Raw genomic sequence first — 26,221 nt, forward strand, 5'->3', positions numbered from 1 at the left:
CATAAAACTGTGAATTAACCTCAAAAGTGGTTATTGATATAAAGCCATTATGTTTTGGATTGATTTGCTGAAGAGAAAAATTTAACAGATATACTAAGTTCCTTTTGGTAACTAAATCTTAAGTAGAGGTATTGCTATCTATCCTGTAATCTATCTGGACATCAGGGTCTTTCTCAAATTTTTTTCCCCATTTTTCTCCTTCATCTAATAGGTTTTTAAGGTATGCTACTATGTAAACCTCAAATTATTTTAATACATATATGATTGAATATTTTATGAAGTTGCATATTTTGATATGCTAGAATTATTAAACCTCAATAATTAGAAGTAGAATGATTTGTTCATTTAAATATGGATTTAAATGTCTCTCTCCCTCTTTAGATAATATATTCCACTTTCTCATTCAGAACACACAGTATTTCTGACTGCCTTATATGATATAGGTATAAGCCTATTGTTAATTACTTTATTTTATTTGTTATCTAATTAATTCTGAGACTCTGAAAGTTTTTTGTAGTCTCCCTTCTAAAAGATAATATAGAGAATGAAAGAATAGGCTATTTTTTTTTTCATTATAAAAACCAGAAATTGTGTCATGGTTGTTTCACTCAGATGTAAAATCTCCATCATCTCGATTCCTTGTTTAACCAAAGACTGTTTGGACAGCTTGTAAAGAATTCTTCAGTAGGAAATTGATCGCTATAGTGTCTCTGTCTCATGGCTGTGTTTGCCAGCTTCCTTGCCCAGAATTATTACCATTCACAAAGCTAAGTAACACCCACAAAATCATTAAAGGAATTTAAAATTAAGTTTCTGACAATTAGAATAACAGAGGAAAAAACTGTTAAATATCTGGCATTTGAAACTTATGAGTAAATCTCTTTTCTAACCACACCTATCATAAATGCTACAGACAGGAAGCATTTAAAAGCACTGCCAAAATTTTTTTAGCTACTGACACTTTGCTGTTTTGCTCAAAACAACATACCCTTTCTAAAGTAATCATGGAAACAGATGAAAACAGGCCTTTTGTAGAGCAGCCTCTCAATATGGCTTTTGGAGTTGATTGAATTATTATAGGACATTGTTAATGCTGACCTTATTGAAGCAGCTCCCATCAATTACTACACTAAGTTGTATAAAAGAAAAAAAAATAATAAAAACAATTACTACACTAAGTTGTGTGCTTAAACATTTATTTCTTTCTTTTTACTTGCTCTTAATGTGCCTTACTCATAGTAATATTCAATCAACAAGGTTAGAAAAAATGAAAAATGATTCAACATTGTTATTTTTCTACTCAAATTTCTTCCATAACATTTTATCCGTTAATCAGCAGGAAGTATATCCTGATGTGTTAAAATAAATTGAGGTAATATATAGTTTTAGAGTCTAAGATATACCTCCACCTCTTTTAAAAAATGTTCTCTCTCTTTATATTAGTGTATTAGTTAGAGAAAACTTGTGTAGAGGCAAAGTAGAATTCTGAATTACAGAATTTGAATATGTGCAATAAAAATCTAAATCATACAAAATTGATGGGCACTCCACTGGGTCAATGTAATTGAGTGTGAGGAGGTGGAGGGAGAGATGAGGAACAACTACATGAATTTAATCAAACTGTGTTCTTCAGAAAGTACATTTAAAATTCACTGAATAAGAATTATCCTTAATAAAGAGTCCTAAGCTTAACACTTTAATTAGGTTTTCTTGGAAATTTGTATGGAAACTGGGCCTATTATTGCTATTTTTAATATGACATCAAAAATGTAAATTAAGTTTAGTAAATTACAAGTTACAATTAGGTTGTTTTTTCTATTTAGATAAGAAAAATTATTAAAAATCAACAATTTTCCTACCTTATATATTCATATTCTTTTTGTTTTGGGGTTTTTTTTTTTTTTTTTTTTTATCTTGAAACAACTAGCATATTCAAGGATTAAATTTATAGGTTTAAGGTAAACGCTGTTAGGTAAGAACAGAAGGGACTGCAGAGATTTGGTTAAATGAAATAGCAAATGCATAGAAATAAGCCATTAAAATGGCTCAATCATCAATTCAAACCATGGATGACCGCTGTTTATGGATAAGAGTGTACCCTGCTTTCTCACCAACCCTTCTGCTTCCGATTTGGTATGCATCCAAATGTCTGCTGCGTTAACATTTGCTCCTGGGAGGAGATGAAGGAAAAAGGTCCATAAGGTTTCCATTGGCCCAGATAGTAGAAACATCTGCTGAATTCACTAGCAGCTTGCTGGTCCAAGTGAGGAGGGAGAGTTGATGCTTATCAACCCTGCCATATGAGTCGATATTTCCTGTGCCCTGGGGCTACACAAGCTTAATCAAGAAAGAATAAGGAAGTGCATCACATGTCAGAATTCCCTCATTAAACAAGCATGATATTTTTAAAAGTAACCATCATGACATTATAAATCACGTGTTTAGTAATAATGAAATTAAAAATCTAACAAATAGCTGCTTATTGGATCCCTTTATCATTAATTAGATCATTTTGAGTAATGATGGACTCCATGCTTCAAAACATTGCTTAGAAAGATTTGACCCTTAAACTGGAGGAGATGGTTATTGCTCTCAGTGAGAAAAAGTGTGTTGGAATGAACATGTATCACTTTTTTCTTTCTTAAGGCCATCTATATAGGTATCTTTAAGATTAGCTGGTCAAAGATCCCAACAGTGAGAGGGGATTAATGTCCCCAAAGTGAGTTTAATGAATTGTTTAGTTTAGTTCAGTTCAGCTCAGTCACTCAATCGTGTCAGACTCTTTGCAACCCCATGAGTCACAGTACACCAGGCCTCCTTGTCCATCACAAACTCCCAGAGTTTACTCAAACACATGTCCATCTCATTGGTGATGCCATCCAGCCATCTCATCCTCTGTCATTCCCTTCTCCTCCTGCCCCCAATCCCTCCCAGTATCAGGGTCTTTTCCAATGAGTCAACTCTTCCCATGAGGTGGCCAAAATACTGGAGTTCCAGCTTCAGCATCAGTCCTTCCAATGAACACCCAGGACTGATCTCCTTTAGGATGGACTGGTTGGATCTCCTTGCAGTCCAAGGGACTCTCAAGAGTCCTCTCCAACACCATAGTTCAAAAGCATCAATTCTTTGGTGCTCAGCTTTTTTCACAGTCAAACTCTCACATTCATACATGACCACTGGAAAAACCATAGCCTTGACTAGACAGACCTTTGTTGGCAAAGTAATGTCTCTGCTTTTTAATATGCTATCTAGGTTGTCATAACTTTCCTTCCAAGGAGTAAGTGTCTTTTAATTTCATGGCTGTAATCACCATCTGCAGTGTTATTAGAACCCAAGAAAATAAAGTCCAACACTGTTTCCACTGTTTCCCATCTATTCCCCATGATGTGATGGGACCAGATGCCATGATCTTAGTTTTCTGAATGTTAAGCTTTAAGCCAATTTTTTTCACTCTCCTCTTTCACTTTCATCAAGAGGCTTTTTAGTTCCTCGTCACTTTCTGCCATAAGGGTGGTGTCATCTGCATATCTGAGATTATTGATTTTTCTCCCAGCAATCTTGATTCCAGCTTGTGCTTCATCTAGCCCAGCGTTTCTCATGATGTAGCCCAGCGTTTCTAATGATGCATATAAGTTAAATAAGCAGGGTGACAGTATACAGCCTTGACGTACTCCTTTTCCTATTTGGAACCAGTCTGTTGTTCCATGTCCAGTTCTAACTGTTGCTTCCTGACCTGCATACAGGTTTCTCAAGAGGCAGGTCAGGTGGTCTGGTATTCCCATCTCTTTCAGAATTTTCCACAGTTTATTGTGACCCACACAGTCGAAGCCTTTGGCATTGTCATTAAACCAGAAATATACGTTTTTCTGGAACTCTCTTGCTTTTTTGATGATTCAGCAAATGTTGGCAATTTGATCTCTGGTTCCTCTGCCTTTTCTAAAACCAGCTTGAACATCTGGAAGTTCTCGGTTCATGTATTGCTGAAGTCTGGCTTGGAGAATTTTGAGCATTACTCTACTAGCGTGTGGGATGAGTGCAATTGTGCAGTAGTTTGAGCATTCTTTGGGATTGCCATTCTTTGGGACTGGAATGGAAACTGACCTTTTCCAGTCCTGTGGCCACTGCTGAGTTTGCCAAATTTGCTGGCATATTGGGTGCAGCACTTTCGCAGCATCATCCATTAGGATTTGAACTAGCTCAACTGGAATTCCATCACCTCCACTAGCTTTGTTCGTAGTGATGCTTTCTAAGGCCCACTTGACTGCACATTCCAGGATGTCTGGCTCTAGGTGAGTGCTCACATCATCGTGATTATCTGAGTCGTGAAGATCTTTTTTGTACAGTTCTTCTCTATATTTTTGCCACCTCTTCTTAATATCTTCTGCTCTGTTAGGTCCATACCATTTCCGTCCTTTGTTGAACCCATCTTTGCATGAAATGTTCTCTTGGTATCTCCAATTTTCTTGAAGAGATCTCTAGTCTTTCCCATTCTGTTGCTTTCCTCTGTTTCTTTTCATCGCTGAAGAAAGCTTTCTTATCTCTCCTGGCTATTCTTTGGAACTCTGCATTCAAATGGGAGTATCTTTCCTTTTCTCCTTTGCTTTTCACTTCTCTTCTTTTCACAGCTATTTGTAAGGTGTCCTCAGACAACCATTTTGCCTTTTTGCATTTCTTTTCCATGGGGATGGTCTTGATCCCTGTCTCCTGAACAATGTCACAAACCTCCATCCATAGTTCATCAGGCACTCTGTCTATCTGATCTAGTCCCTTAAATCTATTTCTCACTTCCACTGTATAGTCATAAGGGATTTGATTTACATAATACCTGAATGGTCTAGTGGTTTTCCCTACTTTCTTCAGTTTAAGTCTGAATTGTTACTAAATGTAATTATTAATTTTAACACACATACATATATACTTGCCATTCTGAAAGAATTTTCATTTAAAACTGTATACTTACTCCCATGTTGCTGCCAATACTCTAGTCCCGTGGAAATTTTTACAATTGCTTGTTGAGTCTGTGGCTCAACCTATTGAATGACCTACATTTGAACATAGTCGATAAATCATTGCAATTTAAATGATTTATTTAAAATTTTGAAAGCATAGAACTTTATTTAATGTTGAGCTATCAGATGAATCACTTATTAATACTAATGTATACCAGTGTCATATATATGTCAGTGTGTGTGTGTGTGTATATATATATATATGTATAATTTATAAATATATGATAGCTCATGGTGAATAATATCAGATTTGTGACCTATGAAGAAAGAGATTTAGCTTCAGGACCAGGGACCAGGCTTCATACACTCAGAACTTTGTGTGGCAGAAGTTTTATTACACTGAAAAATGACAGAAAGCTTCTGACATAGACATCATGAGGGAGACAGAGAGTACCCCACTCTCTGTCTTCACAGGACAGTAGTCTTATCAAGCCTTATACACTCCACCAGACCCACTCCCACAACATACTGTCTTAAATTAACAAGATTAGGACTAACAATAGGTCTTACCAGACCCACTCCCACAACATATATCTTAAGATAACAAGATTAGTCAGAAGGTTCTTGTTAAGGAGGAGAAACATGCCCTTGAACAATTACATTGTTTTTATATAATCTTTAGTACAGAGCTAAGGAAAAACATATCTTTGAGCAAGATGAATTGTTTTGCTGTATAATCATTAGCTCTGGGCTTAAAGAAAGTTAGTCTTAAAAGACTGCTCGGGCCTGGTGCACTGGGAAGACCCAGAGGGATCGGGTAGAGAGGGAGGTGGGAGGGGGGGATCAGGAAGGGGAATACATGTAAATTCATGGCTGATTCATGTCAATGTATGACAAAAACCACTACAATATTGTAAAGTAATTAGCCTCCAACTAATAAAAATAAATGGAAAAAAAAAAAAAGACTGCTGTCATAACAACTCAGAGTTTAAGGAAAAAAAGAAAAAACTCTGCCTTATGTGATTAAGACAAAGCAATGTAGAAAAAAACATTTGTCCTTTTCTCCTCCTTGAGGGCCCCAGACCCTTTTCTCCTCCTCAAGAGCCCCGACTCCTTATCAACCTACCTAACAGTTAAGTCCTTCATATAGCATATTATATACATAAAGAGAAAGATAGCTACATCTCGAAATCTATCCATTATAACACATATTTTCATTTCATATCTATCAAACATATGACTAGGATTTTGAAATGGAAATCTGTTGTTGCACAAATTGTATATAGAATTCATGAAGTATGTCATAGTCTATTTAGCTCCAATCAGACATAGAAAGGAAACAAAGAGGAACAGTCTTGAGCATGAATAATATGAGTTCTCCTATTGAAGAGCCTTTATTTCTGCAGACAGGCATACATACATTTTGACCTTTGTTAACTTGATGTTTCAGTCACAATGCCCACTTTCCTAGGACAACTACATAATTCTTGGTTTCATATATATATGTTAATGCTCATGAGACTCAAGAAGCTATATCTAACATCAGGTTTACCCAAAGGTCACAAGACAGATGACACAAGGATGCCAAGAACCTGCAGAGACTTTATGCCCCATTGAAATGCTTCTGCATAGGCAGTCACTCCTTACTAGACTGAATTTGTGTGGGCTTCATCATTTCAAGAAACCTCCAGCTCTGGAATCCCTTCAGTTTTTATGCCTTCTCAGGATTATGCCATCAGTTCCCATTATCTGATACAAGTTCATCTGATCAATATTAATAATTAATTATTGAATAAATAATCTTGAGAATGTAATGTGGATGCTTAGTCCAGTACGTAGCAACTCATTTATTTTAGGCCCAGAATGTACTATATTCTTTGAATAGCAAAGACAATTCAATGAGAGTCAACATTTTAGGATTTCCTAAGACTAGAGAAAAGACCAAGAAACATCTCTTCTTTTCAGCATTATAGTGAAGAGGCTGTCATTTTTGTTATGGATATATTTCCCATTCATCATTTTGCAACAATCTCTCCAGAACATTGTTCAGAATTAAGGAGTTAGATATTTTAAAATTCCACCTCAATTTATTTTATCAAAGTTTAGTTTTAATAGTTTCCACTGAACACTATTTAATTTACTATAATTTTCTAATTAACAGATTAAAAATGTAGTAACCCCCAGAAAGGGTTTAGAAGATAGTATTAATTTGTTATTTGCCTAATCAAATATATAATTCTTTGAGCTCAGTTATCTGTATAAATCTATACAAAGTATCAAGTTTCATTTAAAGTTTTCCCACAGCAGTTTTCACTTGCTATCATAGGGCAATGTTCCCCTAGATCTAATGTGGCAGTACAAAGGACTTGAACATCAAAGCATGTAAACATGGACAAGATGGGTGAAATCAACATTAATGAATCTTTGTGCATTCAGAAATGATCAAACAGTGAAAAACACACCCTATTAACCACTGTGTTATTACATTTTTTTCAAAAGGGAACTTGTTCCTTAGGGGATATTCCAAGTTGATTCATAAGTTACTGCATATTGATCAACACTTAAATAATTAAGGTGATATAATTTTGAACACAGTGTTCTTGTGTTCAAAACTATACACCCACAATGTCCCAGGCAATTTCTTATGCCCATTAGAGAAAGAAAAATGATATGCTTCTACCTCTGTTATGGAGTTTCAACATGTCTCAGGTTAAGTTGGGCATAAAATTTCAGTTATTGGAAAGGAAAACACTTATTTCTATGATATTAGTTAGAGCAATTATGCTGTAAAGTTTATAAAATACAGTCTTATACAAGAGAAAATCTCAAATATTTTGTTTCTTCACTTTTGTTGTCTTTTGGGAACTCATTATTTATTTGATAGCATAGCATTGCTATCCACTCAGGAAAATATATATTTGAAACAAAGAAAACTCTTTTAACCATAATATTTACATCTGTATATCCAAGATAACTATTGCAGCTTTAAAAACAAACAATGATATGAAAGTCCTTCATTATAGTAAGAGGAACTTCTCAAGGTAATGATATTTTAGGGTGAAAGTAAGAGATAAACTGTCCATCAAAGAGTAAGGGTTCTTTGAAAATATGGGCAACAATCTTGTTTTAGTATAAATTCAAGTCAATAAAATATGGATCTTCATTTGCTAAAAAGTTATTTACAGTGTTGAATGAAAAATACCAAGAAGTTGGTTTCTTTTACAATATATCCCCATGAATTCATGGATTCTTTGCTATTTTCTCAGTAAAATCCTTTATTGTCAATTCAACTCTTACAGTGATTCATCTCTGAGATTAAAAACCCTTGATTTAGGGATCATGATTAAGTAGCAGAAAAATCATATCTTCTGAGAGTATATATATTGAGCCATGACCCTTTCTGCAATGGCTTCCTTCAATGCAATTAAATGTAGAATATATATCGGCTTCTTTTCATGATATAAAATCCTCTGCATGATTTGTCTTAACCTTCTTTCTACCTCATCTTGGGTCATCTCATCTGTTTCTCCTCATGGTTTGTTTGTTTGTTTCCTGGCAACCAATTTGAAATTTTTGCAAACTGAAATTTCAAATTGTCCCTAGCAAACAATTTGAAATTATTGAAGGAATAACCAACCTTCTTCCTGCCTCTGGCTCAGGACCTTCATATCAGCTAATTTACTTTTTGAGATACTGGTTCCCTCTCAAGTATTCTTGTCCTCTAACACTTTTTAAATGATTTTTTTTCTTGCTATTTGGATTGCAACTGAAATATCAACACTATTTTCCATTTATATATTTGCATTTTCTTTTCTTCCAGCCTTTAAGCTGTAAGTTCTAAAGATAGAACTTAACATAATTTCTACCTCGTTCACAGTTTGTCCCCAACACCTACCATGCGAAGCATTTTCTAGGCACAAAACATGTCTTGGTTGAATAAACTAATGTCATGGAAGTATATTTCATAAGGCCAAATCCATTACAAATGGAAAGATAGGTTTCAGAAAGCTGTAATAACAATGTATGTGTTTATAGTGTAATAAGTAATGTTTAACCAAGTAAATTTGAAAATTTCACTGGCTTTATTAGGCAATTCATGAATGGGGCAGCATTCCACTAGAAACAAGCAGGACACTCTCAGGGAGTAGTACAAAACAGAAGGTTTTTATAAGAAGAAGTGGCACAAGGAAGTTGTTAGCAAAAGTAATTAAAGGATTATTCTTAGACTAGGCCATCTTCTTTTGGGTGCAAGGGGCCCTGAATGACTTTTATCTATAAATCATTTCTTATTCTGGGGACTGGCAGGATGGACAGGGCCCATGTGACAGATTACTTCATTGGTGCTGAGCAGAAAATTTCAAACTGGTTGATTAAGACTTTCTGAGGAAGGTCAAAACTGCAGTTAGGTTAGGTATTAAATTTGGGTTTAATATCCTGGGTTTTAGCATAGGTGATGACATTTTGGGCCTGTATTTTTTCTGTTGAACAGTAGATATATAGTTCATATGCCTAATATGAGCTGATTATACATGATTAAATAACAAATGTTTGATATCACATTTTTTCTCACCTGTATCTTGTATCAGTGTCATCTCAAAATTTCTTATCATATTCCATAATCCAAAGTTATAATCTAGATATCTATGTCACTCTTATATGAGTATCTCTGTTCAGTACACCAATGCAATTATTTAATACATGAAGAAATATTAAAGTATAGGTAACTTGAAATGGTCAATATTATGTTATGCTTTCAGAGTTTGCATAGATGTTATTCAATCTAAAAGAAAGATGTTGCCAAAATATATCTACTGAATCTAAGTCAAATCATTAATTAGCAACAAATGTTAACAATTAGAGTTGGTATAACTTTTTTCTTTTGTTTTAATTAGGGAAAACTATCATGAAAGCAAGAGAGAAGTCAATATTTTCTCAGTTTAGAACTTTTCTCACTATTTATACCTTATTTTGTTAGTTATATTATGTATATTTGAATCTATGTATATTTGAAATTAAGATTTGGTATACTGGCTTTATTTTTTACCTTTTAGTTTTCCATTTGACTTGTTCCTAGATTATAAAATATTTTAAAATGTACTACAATTAAGGTTTTTTTTCTCTTTTAAAATATATCAACCTTCTAAAACCTATTGAATAAAACAAAATATATACATTATTTCTCCCCTTTTTAGTATCAGATTGAAGATTTCCCCAGGGATTTCAATTTTAAACAGTTATGTCCCACCCAATCTACTTTTTTTTTTGTGTCCAGAAGATTGATTATTGTATGTTCAGCATTATATTACTCACCCTGTCTTCAGAAGAATCTTACCATCTGTGTGTTCCTTTCCAGAATATTTCCTCCAGGTTGACATCTCAATTTAGAATTTAGATATGTGATTGAGCTTCACTGTGAACCAGACTGTGATTGTGGTCATAAATTTCTTTTCTCTGGAAGGCTGCCTCTCAAATGTTCATCAGTTAGCAAGTAAAGCTAGTCAGTTCTAGGTCTTGCTCATTCACCCTGAAAACAGTATTCTAGAATGACAAAATGACTTTATGCACACATGATAATTACCATGAAAGCCTGTTTTGACATTATAGTAAAACCCTCTTATTCTTTTATATTGCTTTCCAAAATACAGTTTCCTTTTCATTGAAAAATTATTTCCTTTGCATTTTATTCTTCCACATCATAAACTTGAAGATCTATCTCTATAGGAAGAAATGAATATAAATGTCAACAACTCTAAACTTCACTTTTTTCCTTGAAAAATTGTATGTGTTCTTTCAAGAAATTATTGTTTGAATTTTGAGAAAAAAATAAAACATGTTAAGGAATGAATTTACTATGGCTAAATTAATGAAAACAAAATCAAAATCAATTTTTATTGTAAAGCCAGATATAGTTTTATTTAATCTAGTTTACGAGGTCCATGGTACGTAAACAATTTTTTGTTTATTATGCATTTTGGCAGGGTAATAAACAGAAAAATAAGCTAAGATATGAAGAATGGAATTTGTACAGATACACGTTAAAAAGGTGTTGGGAATATTTTTTTAAATTGGATAATGTTTTAAAGCATGATAAAGCAATATAACCACTAAGCAAGAATATAAAGCAGCAATTCAACATGTTTCCCAGAACTTTATAAATAGTCTCTGCAGTTCAGACTTTTTTTTTTAACTTAGAATTGTTTAATTTAGGGAAAACCTAAACTTTGTGATATGGTGTAGCAATATAAAACTAATGGAAGAAACTAGAGAAACTTACTTTATATAAAAAGATAACTATGCTGGAAATATGTATAATACAAAAGGCTGAGGTATATAATCACACAAAAACATTTTTAAAATGCATAGGAAGGCACATGAAATTTTATTTCACCTGTATCGTAAATTGCTCTAAAACTAGCTGTGGTCCTGATAATCAAGAATTAACTCTGAATTATAAATACTGTAATAGATGCAGCAGATGGTGACTAGTCTTGATATGTTATTAAGTGGATCACCTACTCACAGTCACAGGGTAGGTCAATTGGTAATCATCCTATGGCTAACCCGTAAGTTTTCTGGTCTGCTAAGAGTGTCCAGGAAAACCTATCATAGTCTGAAAAAGAGAAAGGTGAAATTTCTGCAGGAAAATTCTTTGGTCAGGAGCTAGCTGTAGGAGCCGCTGCAAATCTGAAAGAGCCTTTTGTCATGGATCAGAAGCCAGCAAAGGACTAGGGCCAACCTTCGGGTACACAAGAGTTTCTGCTCCACGAGTTGGGAACAGAATGGGTCTCTCACAATGGCCATAGTGAACACAGGATCTAGTCTACAGGATTGTATTTCTGAAGCTTCCAATTTGGCACTGTTACACTCTGATACTAGGATGAAAAAGCCCTTCCAACCTTTCCTGGCCTTTCAAGACCCACTGCCCGCCAGCTTTGGTTCTTCTCTGCATTGGTCTGGCAGTTGCAAAGGAGCACAGGTCTCCAAAGTACTTCCTGTCTCCATGGAAACTGGCAAGCAGCATCAGACCGGTGGCCTTGTTCCATAGCGGCTGGGCAGAGAGGTGGCGCAGAAGGCGGATACCAGGTGTTATTCCCTACAAGGCAAGCTGAAGCTGAGAGAATGAAGTAGAGTCAAGGAAAAATAAATTATATGCAGTAGCCACGGAAAAGAACATACTTAAAGCTTTTTTTAGACAAACCTAAAAGTTGGAGTGAAATGATGGAAGAAATGACTAGAGAATTCTAAGTATTTGAAAGAACAGAGCAGCATTCCCAAAGTGGAAACATTTTGTGCTTAGTTATCAGTCTTAATTTTTCCTCTAATTTCCCTTCTCACGTGATGGAGCATTCATCGGACTTCTCCTGGGAATTATAAGCCTACATTAACGACATTTGTGCTTTTCAGATCAATAGGCTTTAGTATGCAATATGTGTTTCAGTCCATACAACTACTGAGCTACAACTTTCATTTTAGAAGTTTATTTGTTTAGAATGCCTTCAGTAACTTAGTGGAAGTAATAGCATGCTGTGTGTGCATTTAGATATATTTTTAGACTCTAATTTAAGCAACAAGAATGATCTTGAACTTTCTAAAATGCAGGTTCTTTGTGTAAACACTCAGAACCAATTGATAGAACAAATGAGTGAGAGAAAGAAGCACAATGCTAAGAATAGTCGAGGGGAAGACCCTAAATAATAGTAGGCTATCTTTGTATTTCACTTAAAAATGAGTTACCTATTTCTGTCTTTTCTTATTGAGGTTGATATTTAAGAAATTTTAACCTATTTTGTATCTACTGGTCTATCTGGAGTTTGGGCTTTTATAACCAAAATAAGGGAACGTAACATGAGACCTGTATTCTACATTTAAAATAGAGCTCTTGAGAGAATACAAAAATATTTTTTTTCTTTTTTTTTTTTTTCATTTATTTTTATTAGTTGGAGGCTAATTACTTTACAATATTGTAGTGGTTTCTGTCATACACTGATATGAATCAGCCATGGATTTACATGTATTCCCCATCCTGATCCCCCCTCCCACCTCCCTCATACAAAAATATTTTAAAACAAAGCAAAGCATTATGTATGCCATTTGATACAGATGCCAATACCTTGTAGAATTAAGTAAATTTTTAAAAAGAGTTGACAGTTTTTGCTATATATAAATGTATTCCAAAAGGAAGAATCAAAATATGTAGCATTTTTTAGCTCATGACAGGTTTGCACTTTTTTATTGAAAAACTGGATCTTAAATGCTCTTCATATCTTGTTTTTGTTTCCATTCACCCTTTGAAATGTGATTCTTCTCTGGGAAAGTTTTGCTCATTTTCAGGAAGGAAAAATAATGAAGTACGCAGTTCCTGTTAAATAACCCACAAAATTTGATCATTTACCCTCAAAAATCATTGACTGTAACTCCCTCTCAGATGTGCAGAGCCTCAACCTCTGCCTGTCGGTCTAGATACATCTCAGGTGATTATTGCCCTTAGTAAGCAAGCACTCAGGCACAGTGTGCATTGATCCACGGTTGTGGTCCACATTTAATCTTTAGCACAAGAAAAGAGCTGGAGAAACCCACTGCTTCCACTCATCATCCATTCAAGAGATAGCAAGGCTTGAATAGTGCCATTTATGACAGCAGAGTCATGCTTTGGCATCAGTGTTCAAGCATGCATCTTCACCTGTCTGCTCTCTTTCAGCAGTACTGCTGGCTTCAAAGATCTCTCTTCACTGTTATGCTTATTGCTTCTTTATGCTCATGGCACATCACAGCCTGCCACCAAGGTTGAGGTGCCCATAATCTTAGAATTTGTCCCTTTGTGTTCTGTGTGACAGCGTGCTAGACTCTTGGTGGTCAGACAAGAAGGCATGCATGAAAGTAAAAGACAACTCTTCACTAACTGAGGTCAGCAGGAGTCAAGTTTCAGCACCCTTGATTTTGAACTTGGTAATTCCTAATCTAGACAAAGAAAAGTTTGAACAGATCTTTCCCTAAGTATATGACAGGTGGAAACATTGAAGGAATAATGGGAACTATTTAAAGACAGGGTCAGGAGAGCTATCTTTTCAAAATATTGACTAATCATTCTTCATTAAGGTGTCTTTCACAGAAATAAATTAGAAAATTATTTACATATCATTACTGAAAGCATCCTAAATGGTTTTCAACCACTGACATAGTTAGAGAGGAATAAATTCAATAATCTAAATAAAACTGTCAGTTCAATGGGGGGAAGGATAAATTAGGAGGTTGGTATTAATATATACACACTACTATATATAAAGTCGTGTGTATATATATAAAGTCGGAGAAGGCAATGGCACCCCACTCCAGTACTCTTGCCTGAAAAATCCCGTGGATGGAGAAGCCTGGTGGGCTGCAGTCCACGGGGTCGCAAAGAGTCAGACACGACTGAGCGACTTCACTTTCACTTTCATGCATTGGAGAAGGAAATGGCAACCCACTCCAGTGTTCTTGCCTGGAGAATCCCAGGGATGGGAGAGCCTGGTGGGCTGCCGTCTATGGGGTCGCACAGAGTTGGACACGACTGAAGTGACTTAGCAGTAGCTTAGCGTATATAAAGTTGGTAATGGACAGGAATTTACTATATAGCACAAGGAACTCTACTCAATACTCTGTAATAACCTACATGGGAAAAGAATCTGGAAAAGAATGTATAAATATATAAATACACATACACACACACACACACACACACACACACACAAGATATGGAGCTGACTGTGGCTCAGATCATCAGCTCCTTATAGCAAAATTCAGGCTTAGACTAAAGAAAGTGGAAAAACCACTAGGACATCCAGGTAAAACTTAAATCAAATCCGCTATATTTATACAGTGGAGGTGATGAATAGATTTAAGGGATTAGATCTGTTAAATCATGAGTGAAGAACTATGGACAGAGGTTTGTAACATTGTTCAGGAGGCAGAGACCAAAACCATCTCAAAGAAAAAGAAATTCAAGAAGGTACGGTTGTTGTCTTAGGAAGCTTTACTAATATCTGAGTAAAGAAGAAGTGTGCAAAGCAAGGGAGAAAGGGAAACAAATAATCAACTGAATGCAGAGTTCCAGAGAATAGCAAGGAGCGAAAAGACAGCCATTCTTGATGAACAATGCAAAGAAATAGAGGAAGACAGCAGAAGGGAAAGATTAGAGGTCTTTTCAAAAAAACTGGGGATATCAAAGGAAAATATCATGCAAAAATGGGCACAATAAAGGACAGAAGCAATAAAGACCTAACAGAAGCAGAAAAGATCAAAAGAGATGAAAAGAATACACAGACGAACTCCACAAAAAAAGGTCTTAATGACCCAGATAACCATGATGATGTGGTCACTCACCTACAGCCAGACATCCTACAGTGTGAAGTCAAGTGGGCCTTAGGAAGCATTGCTGTCAATAAAACTAGGAGAGGTGATAGAATTCCACTGAGTTATTTAAAATCCTAAAAGATGATCCTGTGAAAGTGCTGCACTCAGTATGTCAGCAAATTTGGAAAACCCAGCAGTGGCCACAGGACTGGAAAAGGTCAATCTTCATCCATTTCCCATGAAGGGCAGTACTAAAGAATGTTAGACTACGGACAATTGCACTCACTTCCCGTGCTAGTAAGGTTATGCTCAAAATCCTTCAAGTTCAGCTTCAGGAGTACTTGAATTGAAAGCTTCCAGATGTTCAAGCTGGATTTAGAAAAGGCAGAGGAACCAGAGATCAAATTGCCAACATCAGTTAGATTATTGAAAAACCAAGAGAGTTCCAGAAAAACATCTGCTTTATTGACTATGCCAAAGCCTTTGACTGTGTGGAACACAACAAACTGGAAAACTGAAAAAGATGGGAATACCAGACCACCTGACCTGCCTCTTGAGAAACCTGTATGCAGGTCAGGAAGCAACAGTTAGAACTGGACATGGAACAACAGACTTGTTCCAAATAGGAAAAGGAGTACCTCAAGGCTGTATATTGTCACCCTGCTTATTTAACTTATATGCAGAGTACATTATACGAAACTCTGGGCTAGAGGAAGCACAAGCTGGAATCAAGAGTGCCGGGAGAAAAATCAATAACCTCAGATATGCAGATGACACCACCCTTATGGCAGAAAGTGACGAGGAACTAAAAAGCCTCTTGATGAAAGTGAAAGAGGAGAGTGAAAAAGTTGACTTAAAGCTCAACATTCAGAAAACTAAGATCATGGCATCTGGTCCCATCACTTCATGGGAAGCAGATGGGGAGACAGTGGAAACAGTGTCAGACTTTATTTTCTTGGGTTCCAATAACACTGCAGATGGTGATTACAGCCATGAAATTAAAAGACACTTACTCCTTAGAAGGAAAGTTATGACCAACCTAGATAGCATATTAAAAAGCAGAGACATTACTTTGCCAACAAAGGTCTGTATGGTCAAGGCTATGGTTTTTCCAGTGGTCATGTATGGAGGTGACAGTTGGACTGTGAAGAAAGCTGAGAACTGAAAAATTGATGCTTTTGAACTATTGTGTTGGAGAGGATTCTTGAGAGTCCCTTGGACTGCAAGGAGATCCAACCAGTCCACCCTACAGGATATCAGTCCTGGGTGTTCATTGGAAGGACTGATGCTGAAGCTGAAACTCCAGTATTTTGGCCACCTCATGGGAAGAGTTGACTCATTGGAAAAGACCCTGATGCTGGGAGGGATTGGGGGCAGGAGGAGAAGGGGACAACAGAGGATGAGATGGTTTGATGGCATCACCGACTCAATGGACATGTGTTTGAGTAAACTCTGGGAGTTGGTGATGGACAGGGAGGCCTGGCGTGCTGCTATTCATGGGGTTGCAAAGAGCCAGACACGACTGAGCAACTGAACTGAACTGAACTGAGAGTACATCATGAGAAACACTGGGCTAGATGAAGCACAAGCTGGAATCAAGAGTGCCGGGAGAAATATCAATAACCTCAGATATGCAGATGACACCACCCTTATGGCATAAAGTGAAGAAGAACTAAAGAGTCTCTTGATGAAAGTGAAACACGAGAGTGAAAAAGTTGGCTCAAAGCTCAACATTCAGAAAACGAATATCGTGGCATCCGGTCCCATCACTTCATGGCAAATAGATAGGGAAACAGTGGAAACAGTAATTGATTTTATTTTGGGGGGCTCCAAAATCCCTGCAGATGGTGACTGCAGCCATGAAATTAAAAGATGCTTGCTTCTTGTAAGAAAAGCTATGACCAACCTGGACAACTTATTAAGAAGCAGAGACATTTCTTTGCCAACAAAGGCCCGTCTTGTCATAGCTATGGGTTTTCCAGTAGTCATGTATGGATGTGAGAGTTGGACTATAAAGAATGCTGAGCACTGAAGAATTGATGCTTTTGAACTGTGGTGTTGGAGAAGACTCTTGAGAGTCCCTTGAACTGCAAGGAGATCCAACCAGACCATCCTAAAGCAAATCAGTCCTGAATATTCATTGGAAGAACTGATGCTGAAGCAGAAACTCCAATGCTTTGGCTATCTGATGCAAAGAACTGACTCATTTGAAAAGACCCAGATGTTGGGAACGATTGAAGGTGAGAGGAGAAGGGGACGGCAGAGGATGAGATGGTTGGGTGGCAACACTGACTCAATGGACATGAGTTTAAGTAAACTCCAGGAGCTGGTGATGGACAGAGAGGCCTGCCATGCTACAGTCCATGGGGTCGCAAAGAGTTGGGCACAACTGAGCGACTGAACAGAATTGAACTGAACCATCTCATCCTCTGTCACCCCTTCCCCCTCCTGTCCTCTATCTTTTCAAGAAGCAGGGTCTTTTCCAGTGAGTCTGCTCTTTGCATCAGGTGGCCAAAGTATTTTGAAAAATACATTGAGGATGAATCCTTAGGTTGGTAACACATTAATTTTTCCAAATGGGACAATTAGTAATGTCTTTAGAAAGGCTCTCTGAGATTGAATTAAATGACAACCTGTGAACTTTAAGGAAGGAGAGGATTAAAAGAGAAAAGTAGCAGCACTCTTGATGCTGTCTCCAGGTTATAAACAGAAATATAAGGCAGTATAAATCTTTGAGAAGTTTGGCTGCCTACAACATTGGTTTTTGAATTGATTTTGGAAACCACATATCCTAAGGGTATTTAGGATTAGTAAATTCTCAACATGAGTTTGCTCTTTATTTGGAGAAACTAAATTATTTGACTTTAGGGATTTTAGGATGCAAGATTCCAGTGAACTGAAGTCATAGTACTTTAAAGTCTGAACCCATGTGAGGAGAAGATGGAGAGGAGCCATCCTGATGGCATACTTGGAAGGATAAGGTATAGGGCTAGAATCTGCATAGCCCCTCTCATGTAGAACCCCCTGACAAATATTAGTTTCTTTCTTCTATGGATGGGTAAGGAAAGACTGAAATAATTATCAGATAATAATTTCTAAATAAGATAGGATATTGAGAGGAAATTAACATTGACATCCTCCCTTATTTGATTTGAAGATGTAGTTCAGTTAGGTATGAATTCAAGGTTTTTTTTTGTTTGATTTTTTTTTTGGTGAAAGAATACTCTTTTCCTTTTCTTTCCTTTTTTTTTTTTTTTCCACTGTTATCTATTAACTATTTAAACAAATAGTGATATGACCCAGCAGCCTTTGTGGAAAAATAAGAATAAAACATTGAACTTTCAGAACAAACCCCAAATGGTTCATTGACTCCATTTCACCGTGGAAAAAAATCACTTAACCTCCCAGTGTCAGTTTACCCATCTGTGAAATGAGAAGGATAATATTTTCTTATGGGGATGTTTTGAAAATTATTTTGCAAATGTAGTGGATGAAATTGTTGCAAGCATCACTGCTCTTTTTCCACTTGTTTGAAGAAGCAGACAGTATTATTTATGTACCAGTTGATAGTCAAATCATCATCTGGGATGAACTATGTATATTTATTAACAGTTGCGTGCTTTTTATTACTCAAAGGCTCTCCTCCTCCCCCAGACTGCTCAGTTTATGCATTATGTCAATAGCTGGGCACCTGAGCAAAGTATCTTAAAAACAATTTGAACTTCATATTTATGAGCTGCTAATCTGATATCTTTGGTAATTACTCCTTCCTTCTCTTTTAGCTCATGTTTTCTCTGATGCAGTTTTTCACCTCACCTCACTTCACAAGATTGATAGTTCTTCATGTTTCCCTGCTAGAGGTCACCTCTGAGCTGAAGGCAAACACATCCCATTCTGGCTCCTGTTGACTTTCAAGTCAACTATCAAAGAATTTATTCCAGACATTGCCTAACCTCAATTTAAAAACTCCACCCTAAAGATTACAGGGGGATATCCTGGGGAGTTGCCATAGTGACTCAAAGAGGTTGGCATTGAGGAGACAAAGCTACTGATAGCAGATTTTTATACTTGATAGGCTTAATTATAAAATGTGGTCACGAACTTCTGTGCTTGTGTCATTTAGGTCTGGAAAGAAATTTTCCCCTTCAGGCTCTTCTCTCTCTTATAGTGCCAATCAACAGGCTTCTTGGTAATAAGAACTTTTATGCCAGTAGCTCCAGCATAACCTCAAATGGTGCTTGTAGCAATGACAGAATCATTACACAACTAAAGAAGAAAAGGAAAATATATTTCCTGGGTGCTATTAAGTTATCATAATATTCTTGCATATGCAAATTATCCTTGACTTAATGAACTACCCTGCTCACATAGTAGTATTTTAACCTGGCTTTAGAAAGTCATTTTTTAACCCATGTCATTAACTGTCTCCAGACGTGGCAGTGTTCATCTTCAGATCATCTTGCTGAAGTGAAATTTATATATTATGTTTCTATGTGCATGAATTTTAACTATTAGAAGTGGCTTTTACTAAGAAATGTTATTACATGAATTAATAATAAATAATAAATTAGTATGACACTTAGGAAGATAGAAAACTTGAATACATTCTAATACTATCCAAATTGCCAATGATCATTTACAGATATTTTTTCCTTGATTGCAAAAGGGATATATATTCGTTGGAAAAAAAAAAAAAAAAAACCATCAGAAAACTACAGAAAGAAACAGAAAAGAATATTATGTCTATCTCCTGGGCTAGAGTAATCACTTTAAGATTTTGATGGATGTTTTATAAGATGAACACTTTTTGAAGAATGCTTACATTGTTTTCTCCAACACATTTTGTATTTCTTAAAAACAGCTGTGTCTACAAGAAACCCTTGTGTAAGAGGATTCTTTTTTTAATTTTTTCTTTCAGAAATTGAATCTAACAACCTAATATCCATATTTTATACACTTTATTCAGAATTATAAAAGCTACAAGGAAAGTATTTAATGTATTTCTTCTGCTACTTTAAAGAGTTATATTCATCCAGAATTATTATCTTCAAAGATAGCCAGGTCTAGCACCATATAATTAATGCAAGGCCAAAGAAAATTAATGATAATCACATTACTATTTAAATATATAGGCACACATCTTTATGTGTGCCTAGGAGGAGAAGAAGGTTTTCTGGAGCATATGAAGGAATGTAAAGAAGTCCTAATAGTATATCACACTGTTCCTCTAGTTAAAGGTTTTTAATTATCTTTGCCTTTTTTCTAATGTATAGTTTTGCTATTGTTGTTTTGTTGGTTTAAATTTTACTTGGAGTGAGAAGTTAAGTCCATGTAACTCTTGGAAAGTTAATCATGTTATAAGTTTCATTTAATCAACCTTTTCTTTAATCCCTTTTTAGGCAGCCAAGGGCAGTTTCCACTCACACAGAATGTAACGGTTGTTGAAGGCGGAACTGCAATTTTGACCTGCAGGGTTGATCAAAATGATAACACCTCCCTCCAGTGGTCAAATCCAGCTCAACAGACTCTGTACTTTGATGACAAGAAAGGTGAATACATTTTCTTTTAAATGTTTTAATCATATTCTAAAATATCCTAATTATAATGAATTTATTTTTCTGAGATGATTCAAATTATTCCTTTTGATTACCAAACTGCTGCTGCTTGTATTTAAACATGTTAAATATTAAATACTTTAGTTTGCAAGTCATAAACACTAAAGATAACCTATGTCAACTTTTTAATAAAATAAACAGTTCTAATTCTGTTTCAAAAATAGTTTTACATCTTCTCCTAACAATTAATTTCTCTCCAGATACCACATGCCTTTGTTCTCTTTTAGATGCCTTTTGTATAGATTGAATATTTTTTTCCTCACTCCTGGCAATAGGATGTTATTTTTATTAACTTTAATTAAAATATTTAGAAGATACTACGTAACTTTGGAAAGTTTTTTGATTTTATTCTCATGAATTGAGTTTAAAACTAAGGACTGTAAAAATGATATTACTCAATAATAAATTTAAGTTACTCCATGTTTCTCAAATAAACTGAAATTAAGAAGCTGTATTTACACATTGAGTTGGACTTAACTGGGCTTTCTAATTGGGTGATAGATTTTGATTAAGTGTTTTTAGAGAACAAAATCACATTACATTTCATAATTCTAGCAAACAACTAAAAACATATACTGAATGTCTAAGCAGTTGTCCACTGTTATAAGCACTGGGGGAAAATTAGTTCAGGAACTATAATGAAAATATGGATCTATTGCTTTAGACAAATTATTAGGATATAAATATTTATATTTATATCCTAAATATTCAACATCATCTTAATATCTTTATTCCTTATGTATGTATGTGATACATAGTGACGTATCATAGTCACGTATCATAATGATGTATCATGTGATGTATGTATGTAATAGTAGTGACGGAGAAGGCATGGCACCCCACTCCAGTACCCTTGCCTGGAAAATCCCACGGATGGAGGAGCCTGGTAGGCTGCGGTCCATGGGGTCGCTAAGAGTTAGACACGACTGAGCGACTGACTTCACTTTCACTTTTCACGCATTGAAGAAGGAAATGGCAACCCACTCCAGTGTTCTTGCCTGGAGAATCCCAGGGACGGGGGAGCCTGGTGGGCTGACGTCTATGGGGTTGCACAGAGTCAGACATGACTCTGCAAAAGCAGAGTGACTTTGCAGCAGCAGATAATAGTGAAATAATTTGAAATCGGATGCAATAACTGAAGTGTAGTCAAATTAGTTCAACAAATGTGCCCATTTCACCTAAATTATAAATTCACTATATTTTCTGCATTTCTATACTTTCCCTCTTTGATGTACTTTAAATTTAAAATCAAATAGTCTATTTTAACCTTTAGTATATGAAGGATTGGTTAAAAATCTAATTAATTAATTCAGCAAATATATTTTGAGAGTTTCTTTGCATAAGGCATGAGAGTTAGAGGACAGACAGATAAAATCCCTGCCGGTAGAGGATATACAGTCCAGTGCGGAAGCCAGACAATTAAACAAGCACATGAACAAAATATATTTTAGAATACATTGACAGGAGACAAGTGTTCTCTTTCTCTCTCTCTCTCTCTCTAGATAGCTGGTTGGCTAAAATAGATAATACATAAACATCTACAGAGAGAGGGAGAGAACAAGATTAATTTTTAGAAATTGGCACAAGTGATTGTTGAAGCTGGCAAGTCTGAAATCTGCATGGTAGGACAGTAGGCTGGAGACTCGGGGAAGAGTTACATTGCAGCTCAGGTCTGAAGGCAGTCTGAAGAAAATCTCTTCTTCAGGGAACCTCAGTTGTTTTTTTCTGTTTGTTTTATTTCACTCTGAAGGCCTTCTATTGATTGAATGAGGCCCACCTGCATTTTGCAGGGTGATGTGATTTACTCAAAGTCTACCGATTGCAGGGTAATCTCATCTAAAAATACCTTCACAGCAATATCCAGGCTGGTATTTGACCAAACATCTCGGTATTGTGGCCTGATGAGTTGACACATAAACTTAACTATAGAAAGGGTTAGGAATGCTAGCATTTCTGTAGAACTTTAATATTTATAAAGGGTTTCTATTTTGCTGTCTGAAAGACAGAACAGTTATCACTAAGGATCATTTTCATAGAGGCATGTGGGAGGGAGGGGTTAAAGTTCTCACAGCTATGTGAGATTTGAAGACAGTATCATGACACATATTATGAGTTAAATATTGACTAGACTTAAAGCCAATAATGTGATTCCATACTTATGTTTTGATTTGAGTGTTTGATGTGTAATCATTCATGTTTAACAGAGACTTCCAGTCACAGAGTTTTGTTTTTGTTTTTTTTTTTAGTATTAAGGGATATCTTTAAATGTCTGGAAATGGATTTTAAAACATCTATTTGCTAAACAGTCAATACAGCAAGAATAATATAATTTGAATCCTTATTACTATTATTGATTACTTAATTATTCTAAGATGTTTGTATTCCATTGTGAAAAATTTTAATCCTGCTTTATGAGACTGTAAAGGGACTTTTTTTTTACAACTTGAGAAATAGCTAAGGAATCTCTAATTTGATATTTTTAAGCCTTTTAAAAAATATGTCATTCAAGAATTAACAGTTAATTTTATGGATTAATTAACTGTTTTAAAATGTCACAAGTATAATCCACATAGTTTAGTTTATACTTCAGCTATATTCAATGGAAATAAAAGCTGCATAAATAGAAAATAAAACTTAAAGATTTCTCTTGATTTCATTTTTTCTAGCAAAAATATATTTAAGTTTTATCATTCTAATATCATCTAAGCTTTATGGTTTGATCATAAATTCCTAGTGCTTTGTGGATGGAAAAGGCACGTCTATATATACATGAAAAGAAAGTTCTCGTGTTTACTTCAGTCCTTCATGGTGGTGTTTAAAGGAATTTGTTGTTGTTTTAAATCAAGTGATCTATATTTCCTTCCAGAATGAAGTTCTATTAGTTAAAAATTCAAATACTTAAGTAACCAGACATTTACAAACATTTAACAACATCTTTGTGCTCATGGCAGCAATTGATTACAAGCATCTGTAAATAAATATTTCAGACATATGTGCCCAAATATAAAAAGACTCCAGTTTTAATGAAACCTCTCATTTTCCCAATGATATAACACAAAATAAAATGTTTGGGAGACAAGAGACTGTTAGGGATGCTCATGGAACAATTAAACATATAGTTACACTATTTACTTCATCAATTTGATTATATGTACATATTTCAACTGGACTTTCCTGGTGGCTCAATGGTAAAGAATCACCTGTCAGTGCAGAAGATGCAGATTGGTGCCTGAGTCGGAAAAATTCTCTGGAGAAGAAAATGGCAACCCACTCCAGTATTCTTGCCTGGGAAATCTCACGGACAGAGGAGCCTGGTGGATTACAGTCCATGGGGTCACAAAAGAATCAGACACAACTTAATGACTAAACAACAACAATAACACATTTAAACTAGTATAAAAATATATTAATTTAGCAATATTGCTTTTTTACACCCCTGCATTTAATGAAATAATCTTGCTTAGCAGCACTTTTTAAAAAGTATAATATACTGTCAATGAGAAATAAGTTTCAATCAACTGAATTTTTATAACAGTAGGACAGTTTTTTGTTGTGCATTCATCCTGCAGGATTATAATAATGATTTCCACTATGTAACAACTTATTGTACTGCTCTTTAAGATCTTTGAGAGTCATGTTTAGAGTGACATCTACAATTGCGAGGTCAAATCCTCAGGCACAAAACCAAAATCTATATGAAATGTCATTGCCTCCTCTTTTAGTGATTCTATAAAATATTCTCTATAGACTATCTAAAATAAGCATTGATTCAGAGTATTTCACATTAATGCAACTTTCCTGTGGAAAATAGAGAGCAACTTGTAATACAAGATTTGCAAAGACTTTGTTTCCAGAAGCTCCATTTTTTTCTGAAGGATAGTCCTGGTGATAAAAACCCATCATGTTATATCTGGGATATTTAGCAATATTCCTATATCTTTACACTGCTACAAAATATACCTGATCATATGAATTGTTGAAGTATTCTTATTTTTCTTTTATATTTGCTTAACAAATTAGATTTATGCTGAAAAAAGCCTCTGTGTGTGCATTTATGTGTGTAGTATAATAGGTTTCTATTTATATTGTTAGACTTTTTATATTTCTGTTGTGGGTCAACCATTAGTTGCAACAGAACAGCAGAAAGTATTGAATAAAGCAACCTTTCATGAATGGCAAACTAACATGTCCATTCCTTCACAAGTCCTTGATTTGGTTCCTCGTGATATTGTAGTGGAAGGGATCCTTGATAGTGATGTCCCTCAAATGCAAGGGTTTGAAAATAAAAGTGTTTTTTTGAAGATTTCATATCACAATTTCCGCATACTGTCTTTTTGTCTGCAGACAAATGTGCTAAATTTTGCCAGAGTCTAAGTGTAGAAGTTAGACATGGGTTAGCGTGACTAGAGTAACCCATATGTCTTGTGCAAGTGACAACTGCTCCAGAGAATAATAGAGGAAATGAAAGGGTTGTCTGTGTCCCTGATTGCACCAGCTTCTACAGGTGGCTGCCACTGTTAATGGTTTTATCCATAGTTCTGTTCTTATTTCTGTCTCATATTTTGTTGACAGTTCTTAGGAGCTTTCCAAACAGAGTCTTTCAGGCATATGCAGTATCATCACAGAGTTTTCATTGTGTCTCGAATGATTATAAAATACAGCTGAGGTTGAGAAGCATTGCATTTAGCAAGTCAGTTCTCACCAGGCTTCTGTATCCCTGACCTTTAATTTCTGTACTGACATGGAGTAATGAGAAGGAAGGAGGAAAGGGACAGAGGGAGGGAAAGAGGAAAGGAGGAAGTGGGCAAGTTAGTCAGAACAACCACACATGTGCTTCTCATTGATATTGCCGTTGCCACTATAAGACCCAAAAGGCATTCTGAGTAGCCTTTCCTGCTACATAGGTCTCTGACTCTTCTGGCTGCGGGGTTTGAACAAGGATCTCAAGACAGTGACCCATTGGTTCAATTAAAACTAGAAAACCCTTCATTGTTTACTTGGAATTATTAGCTGAAGAAAAGCATGCTGTGAGTGGGCAGTCGATGATCTGCTAAAGGAGAATTAAGCTGAACTCCTTTTCTTGGTTTTTCTCAAGGTGGTTGAATGTGAATATTCAGGATTTTCTTCACAAGGGAGATAAATGTCCAGGGGTAATTAGCTAAAATGAAGCTAATGTTATAATATATCTTATTCAGGTAAAGTAAAGAGGGCAGTGATCTCAGACTTCTGCTACTTTGAGAACATTTATTTTATGATATGTAAGAATTCCATTTATAACTGGAGAAATTGAGTCAAACATTCAAGGAAAATTTGTCCACAGACATTCTG

General features: G+C 35.6%; 1 protein-coding gene across 5 annotated transcripts in view; it reads left to right on the top strand.

Moving 5' to 3' along the window:
- The window catches only part of CADM2 (cell adhesion molecule 2), a 1,197,963-nt gene that overhangs the window by 906,439 nt on the left and 265,303 nt on the right, over positions 1 to 26,221 (top strand). For all 5 annotated transcript variants that reach the window (XM_043448930.1, XM_043448928.1, XM_043448929.1 and 2 more), the window contains one exon: positions 20,678 to 20,827. In XM_043448930.1, the coding sequence (XP_043304865.1) occupies positions 20,678 to 20,827 (150 nt within the window). The remainder of the gene's footprint in view (positions 1 to 20,677; positions 20,828 to 26,221) is intronic.

This window comes from Cervus canadensis, chromosome 27 (assembly GCF_019320065.1).
Source record: "Cervus canadensis isolate Bull #8, Minnesota chromosome 27, ASM1932006v1, whole genome shotgun sequence".
Taxonomy (NCBI): domain Eukaryota; kingdom Metazoa; phylum Chordata; class Mammalia; order Artiodactyla; family Cervidae; genus Cervus; species Cervus canadensis.